The 7,197-nt window shown below is 47.3% G+C and overlaps 1 protein-coding gene across 1 annotated transcript; it reads left to right on the top strand.

The window, feature by feature from the left end:
* Window positions 1-346: 346 nt before the first annotated feature.
* Window positions 347-5,811, top strand: tcf19l (transcription factor 19 (SC1), like). The gene is made up of 5 exons (XM_070922398.1): window positions 347-617; window positions 2,884-3,053; window positions 4,115-4,508; window positions 4,859-5,366; window positions 5,475-5,811. Exons 1-5 carry the CDS (start codon window positions 347-349, stop codon window positions 5,809-5,811), a joined length of 1,680 nt encoding a protein of 559 aa, XP_070778499.1.
* Window positions 5,812-7,197: the final 1,386 nt, after the last annotated feature.

Below are 7,197 nucleotides of genomic sequence, written 5' to 3'. Positions count from 1 at the left end.
CATTATTTATTCATGTATTCACAGCAAGACACAACAAGTCATCAGCTTTCCATACTAATGCAAACATCTGTTGCTCCAAGCTGCTGCACCTGCCTGTAACCTTCACACTCTCTGCTTTCAGGCGTATGTTTCGAATATTTTATCTCGCAATTTAGCTTTATGATAGCAGTCGGCGCTCTTTGGTCAAACCCAAATGCCTTCAATTTAACGTCTGTCCACTAGCAAAGAGTTGTGTCCCGAAATGGACCACAGGCTCCTGTAACTCGAGGCCTGTCTCAGATAGGGTGCGGCCTCTGGGTGGGGCAGGTGAGGGCTTAGCGGTGGCAGACAATCAAACCCTTCAGTCATGCTGTCCGGGGTGCAGCCATGCTTCCAGTTGATTCGGATCGGTTCGTCGGCTGGAGACTCGGCGCGGGACCTGTACACATTCAGGCCGACGCTGAGCCACTCGGTTTTCCGTCTGGGCCGGGCGGCGGAGCTGTGTGACGTCACGCTGGACTCGACGTCGGTGTCCCGAATCCACGCTGAGCTGCACGCAGAGAGGGAGGCGAGCGATGGTGACGCAGCGCCGCAGGAGGAGGGCTGGAGGGTCCACATCAAGGACAGGAGCAGTCATGGTGAGAGAGAGAGGCTGAGTCACACACACACACACACACACACCCCTTTACAGTCATAGGGGAAGAGAGAAAGAGGCAAAGTTACACGCCCGCTTACAAGAAATCTCACAGCTTTTACGGGGAAACACATTGTCACAAAAACACTGGGCCCACACACATTAGGATTGACAGGAACACAGATACTGAATATTGTAGACCGGTGAAACACACAATCACACACACACACACACACACACACGCACACACACGCTGAAACACACACAAACTGTCTTCTGCTGAATTACTAACGGGAATACCTAAAGGAACACCTGCAGCCTGACAGCAGCTGAGCCTCACAAACCAACACATACACAGCTATTAAGTGCCCAAACACAGCTGGAGACATACAGACAAGGTGAAGCCTCAGATGCACACAAACACACGCAAACACACACACACACACACACACACACACACACACACACACACACACACACTGGGAACTAATTGCATCTCTGAAACCTCAACTTTAAAAACTTTTCAGTTATCTCCCCCTCAGGACTTTATGTTATCTAAATGGTTTAAAGTTGCAGAATTTTCCCATGTAATCCCCCCAGTTAGATTTGTTTGATCGAGATGATATGGAAGTAATTACAGATTAATGTCTTAACTTTCCCTGATCTTTGACCCTGCTTTTTTACGTTCTTTGTGAAGTCGAGCCTGAAGCATGATGCCAGCTCCAAATTGATTATATAGAAATGAGATTGCATTCAAACCTACAGATGAGTGACAAATTCAAGTTAAAAACCCACATGAAGTGTATTAGAAAGGTGTTTTTGGCCACAACGAGCCTCCTCAGCAGCTTCAGTGCTTCTTGGCTTAGATTCCCGAAGACTGTGGAACTGCACTGGAGGGATAAAGATCACTCTTCCAAAACATACTCCCGCATTTTGTGTTGTGATGATGGTGTTGGAGAGCGCTGTCGAACACATCTGTCCAACATCTCCCATAGTGTCCAGTTAGCTTGAGGGCTGGTGACGGTGAAGGCCGTGGCATATGATGCCCTGTATGAAGCATCTACATTAGTCTCTGCTCATGTATTCAGTTTTTTCCTTTACTTTATTACCAGCATGTCTGATCGAAATTATTACATTTGTTATTAAACTGTAAAAAAACAAATACCAGTCTTGGCAATCTCTTGCAATGTTATCTCAGTCTGAATAAAAACGAATGTCTACTTTTACACGCGCCTTCAGTAACTGACCCGGGTTCAGTGTAAGAAAACACATTTCCTCCTAAAAGCAGCCTCCAGTGTTTGGAGGACAGTAAAAGAAATAAATAAAAGTTTTGAGACATAGTTTTAAGCATTTACAGACTAAGCCAGCAAGCCGTCATACATACCAAAGCATCCCACTAGATGCATTCAGCTGTGGATGAAGACGTAATTACACATATAATGTATAGTAAGTTTGAAATGTGTAGGTATTGAGAAAATCAACAAAGTGGTCATCCACAACCGAGAGCATAAACTGGATCCAATATAATGTGCTGGGGGATAAAAGTGAATGAGCAAATTCAAGGTTAAGGAGCACTAACAGTGGATGGGATGTGTGTCAGGGAGACAGCCTGGCGTCATGTACAGGCAAGTCGGAGATATTACATCTTAACATCTCAGTTTGCTGAAGGTCTTAAGTGAAACCTGAAGTGCACAGGAAGCGGTACGAGGTGAGGAAGGAGGAGACTGAGAGTGAAAGACGGGTCTTCGCTTAAGGCCGATGGACTGTGTCAGACGGGCTCCGAATCTAAACTACGCTCTTACTGCCTAATTTTTCAAGTAATTTCACAGTCTGTTTCACACATTTTTCATTCCTGCGATTAAAATTGCGTTTTAGTATTCACTGTGCATTTCTCATTTTGTGCTGTGCTGTCATGGCCGTTTGATTGCCTTGTAGCCTTCCAGCTCCTCAATTCTAGGTCCATTTCACAGACTGTTTTACATTTACCCTCAGTTCTGGAAGCTGTAAACACACCGATAGTCAACAAATGACTTTATTTTGAGGCTCCGCTCGCTTGATTTATTCTGTCTTGTTTGTCAGACTTACACATTTACATTTAAAAAGTTCTCTCACGCTCTGACCTCAGGTGACATCTCCCCTCAGCTGCAAAACTGTTGCTTTGTTCGTGTGTATGCGTGTTTGGACTGATCATGTGACTCAAAGGAGAGTTTCCCAGTGCCAGCAGTTTGTAGTGAAAATAAATACATCTCCACTTCCTCTTGTGTTGGCAGGCACCTGGGTCAACGAGGTCCGCCTCCAGCCTGGAGTCCAGTGGGAGCTCTCAGACAGCGACACGCTGACCTTTGGTGGCCAGTCGGCTCCAGGGAGCCCCGAGTTCTACTTCCTCTTCCAGAAGGTCAAAGTTCGTCCGCTAGACTTCGATGCCATCACAATTCCTAAGGTAATGTTTGTTATTTTTAAAGATTCAGCAGAGATAGTCGACTCTTTCAGTTACAGATTTATAATCATGCTTCATAGACTGCAGACTACACTTTTTGTGGTGTATCTCACTAAGTCTGGACTCGCTCTGTCTGGTTAGTGTCTGTAAGGTCTGCTACAGTACAATATTCCCAATGTGACCACAATAAATTATATAGTGTCATAGTCATAATTTAATATAGTGGCTGTATGAAGAGTTGGAATATCTCTTGGAGGATAATGAGCTGCACATTGAAAATAGCAGGCATGTTTTCTCTCAAGACAAACTTAAATGCTCGGTGAGCTGATGGCACGCGATTCAGTTGTGTTCAACCTTTTAGTAACGTTTTAGTTGATGGCACAGCTCACTGTTCTTCCACATGAAAAAAAGGCTCTGGTGATCTTCTGAATTTTTCTAATTGAGCACAGCCACTGAAGTTCATTTTGAGTCAATCCCACATGCTGTGCTGCTGCTGCTGTAAATACTCACAAGTGCCCTGAATGTGTATTAATCCTGCGCTGAAAATAGTCCCCAACAGATGCTTAATTACTCGTGTTTGAGTTTTGCTATAAAAAAAACTCACCAGGTGTTAAAAGAAATTATATGTGTGAGCATTTTTGAAGCTCTTTGTCTTCAGAAGGAACCAGTTGATTGGCTGTGTGCCACTGTCAGTGAAGAGGAGATGCACAAACACATTGTTGGTTTGGTTTTGCTCTTTTCATGGGTTTATTGACAGAAAAGTATTAGAAAAATATTGGCCCTCCCATCCATGCTATTGTAGTGTGTGCAGGCATTGTACTGCGTATGAGGCACTTTGGTTAAGGTGCCCATATGAACATTCAATAAGTCATGGACAAAAGGGAAGAAGTCGACTCTCGTGTCATTTTAAAGACAAACCGTTGTAATCTTGTAATTTACCATGACTTTTTTGAAAAATTAATCTGCCAAACAAACAATAGCAGCACCTGATGGATATTTACATTTGGCCTGTACAGCATAAAGTTCTAATTTATATATTTATGTCTTTGTATCTTGTCTCCAAGGCGGGCACCTTCTCCTCCGACTTACAGAACCGCATCAGAACCAACCTGGACCGCAAGGTGGCCGCCAACCTGGACCTGTCCAAGCTGTCCATCAACCGGGCCACAGTCATCCTCAACTCCATCGGCAGTCTGAGTAAGATGAAGGGCAGCGCCTGGACCTTTAAGAGGAGCCACAGCCACGAGGGAACCGCCTCGGACCCCGGCTCCTCCTCCTCGCCCCCTCTGGCCGCGGGCTTCTCCTCTCTGCTCCCTCCCTCCACGCCTCCATCGTTCTCCTCTGCAGCTTCTGTGCCTTCGACAAAGTCCCTCCAGCCGACCTCCAGGAGCAGGAGGAAGTCGGCTCACACGGTGCTCCTCGAGGACGACAGCTCGGACGAGCCGCGGAGTCGAGGAGGTAAGCCTCAGCAAAATGCTTAAAAATACCACTGTTTGTTGAACGTGTGTTTTCTAACACTGAACCCAGGTCAGTTAATAAAGGTGCTTGTAAAAGTGGATATTAGAGAAAATGAATGCAAAAACATTTTATTCATCAGATTTCACTGAAGTCTAACAAAGTTAAAACAGCAGAAAAAGAACAAATTGGTGAAACTGAGAATAAAATGAACAGCGCTGAATTCAGATAAACAAAACTCAAATACAGATGCAGGCTTCTAAAAAGGTGCTGGGAAAATTGACGTCAGTGGAAAAGGAGTCTAGATGTGATCGCTGCTCCTATTACAATGTTCTCATTTTGATGGTGTTCAGCTCTGGCAGGAGTCGTGGAGGACGGACAGAGAGCGAGGGGGAAGAAGAGGCGGCGGCTCTACAAGTCTGAGTCGGAGGGTTTCAGCTCTCCTCCTCTGCCGCTGCAGCCGAAGAGCCACACCGACGTCCGGCGGCCGCTTGAGGCCAAGCCATTCCCCGTCGGCATCAGGACCATCGGCAGTTTCCACGGCGCCATGACGAACAGCAGACTCAACCACCACCACCTCATCCAGGCGTCATTCACCAACCCCGCCGTTCACAAACAGGAAGTGCAGACGATGCACCGGGTCCAGACGGTGATGCGCGGCAACATCGCAGCTTTCCGCCAACAGAAACCTGCCCACAGTTCTCCGGCAGCGCAGAGAGGCAGGCGGAGGGCTCACAGCTCTCCGGTTTTCTCCCCTCTGGTGGTCGGAGGGGAGAACTACAGCCTGGCCTCGCCTTCAGTGAGGATCCGCACAGAGGAGAGAGGCAGGGTGCCGTTCAACAGGTTTCACCATCCAACAAGGTAAGATGTTTAAGGAGGTTTGCAGAAATCTCTTCGCCACCAAAAAGCCCCCCTCCCTTTATTTATTTGTCGTTTTCATGTGATGTGATATTGTTTTCTTCTCTCCAGCAAGCGACGAGGCCGCCCCAGAAAACACCCTCTCCCTCCCCGGCCCTCCCTGCCCTCTCCATCCTCCTCGTCTTCCTCTTCCACCTCCTCGGCCTCCTCCTCCTCCTCCGGCTCCTCCTCTTCCTCCTCTGACGATGACGACGACGAAGAGGAGGAAGACGAGGAGGTGGCGGTCGGGGCGGTGGAGCCGTGCGCGGCGCCGCGGTGTCGGCTGCCCCAGCAGGACACGGTGCAGTGGATCCAGTGCGACATGTGCGACGCCTGGTACCACATAGACTGTGTCGACCGCAAGAAGCACGTCGACCCCAACGCGGACTTCCACTGCGGATGTCGCTGATGTGACAGAGTTTGTGTCGGTGAAATGAAATGCTCTAGTTTAGACTTCCAAGTTACAGCATTTTCCCCCTTAAATGTTTATTTCCTTCAGCCACACTTTTGGAAATGAACAGACTTTTCTTTGAAGAGGCTACTTCTTCAAATGGCCACTGAGCTGCTCTACTCAAGCATGCAGTGCTCTTCTCTTACCTCAACAGCAGCTGGTGACGGCGGGAAAAGAGCTACCTTCAATTTTCACATCCTGATCCTTCCCACGTTTGAGGATTTGTGACCCAACAGTCACACAGCTGCTTGACAAACCTCCTGCCCACTCAGTTTCAGGGCTCAGGCTTTTGGAGAAGCTGTAATGAAATGTCTCGGGCCGGATTTCATTATGGCTTTGACTGCCTGGAGAGGTGCACTCTCAACACAAGATTAATGAAATGTTGCAGATCAGGTCTACAGAGTCTATAAAGGGTGATTGAACTTTCTCACATGCCTCAGTGCCGCCACCTTCACTATTTTTGCGACCAGGCCAATTTTTCAGGCCAGAATAGGACCTTCAGCGAACGTTTACTTGGTTTGGGTGGCCGCAAAGCTCCAACACCAACCCCCCCTTCCCCCAAAAGAAAACAGCACTGAGCTGGTGTTGTCCCACCTCAGTGATAATAAAACTTGATGAAATATTTCAGAGCAGCTGTCCCGGGCGGCAGCAGCTGTCTAGGAGTGGGCGTGTGATGCTTTCAAGACAATTAAACGCCAGGAAATGTGTCAGCAGACTTCCATTGTTGCTGCTGATGAGAGGTGCTCTCCGGATGATAATCAAATGTTTCAAGGCACTTCAGCAGAAGCAGCTGCTGGATTTTGGGGGGGAATGTGTACAGTGGGACTGTGTTGTCTGAGAGATGTCTGAGTGCAGGCTGGCAGTGTGCTGGTTAGGGAGGACTCATCATTAGTGAAATGTCATGAAATATCGTCCGCTGGTGTAACGGGATAAACAGAAATGTCTCTGACTGGTGGGCTGAGACTCGTGATTTTTTTAATGCCTTCCCTTCGGATAAATCTCCACCTGAAGCGTCTCGTCACACCACTGAACTCTTGGACCAAAGGGGACGCTTTTGTCCTGGGTGAAATGGGCTGAACCTGACTGAACTGCTAAACAGTAGTTTGCTCAAGTGCTGCTTGAGTAGAAATACAATCAAAGTGTAGAACTCCAAATTCTTCTCTTAAGCACCTTTCTATTATTTAATTCAGAATTTTTACTTTGGTCGGCTCACCTGGACAAAAGCATCCTCTTTGTGTTTGTAAAACAGCCTTTAGCCTCTGCACCTCTTGTGTGATCTCTGGAACAGTTCTGATAATGGTGCTGTTTGAAAATATAGTTTGTCTGGGCTGGTGATCTTCCAGT

This window comes from Enoplosus armatus, chromosome 16 (assembly GCF_043641665.1).
Source record: "Enoplosus armatus isolate fEnoArm2 chromosome 16, fEnoArm2.hap1, whole genome shotgun sequence".
Classification (NCBI taxonomy): domain Eukaryota; kingdom Metazoa; phylum Chordata; class Actinopteri; order Centrarchiformes; family Enoplosidae; genus Enoplosus; species Enoplosus armatus.
The sequence above is the reverse complement of the archived record's forward strand: the minus strand, read 5'-3'. Positions and strand labels throughout refer to the sequence as shown.

Bases quoted from the DNA above. Each gene is read 5' to 3' on its own strand.
- tcf19l (XM_070922398.1), top strand. From the start codon at position 347: ATGCTGTCCGGGGTGCAGCCATGCTTCCAGTTGATTCGGATCGGTTCG. The intron at 3,054-4,114 runs GTAATGTTTGTT...CTTGTCTCCAAG, and splicing joins ATGCCATCACAATTCCTAAG to GCGGGCACCTTCTCCTCCGA. The intron at 4,509-4,858 runs GTAAGCCTCAGC...GATGGTGTTCAG, and splicing joins CGAGCCGCGGAGTCGAGGAG to CTCTGGCAGGAGTCGTGGAG.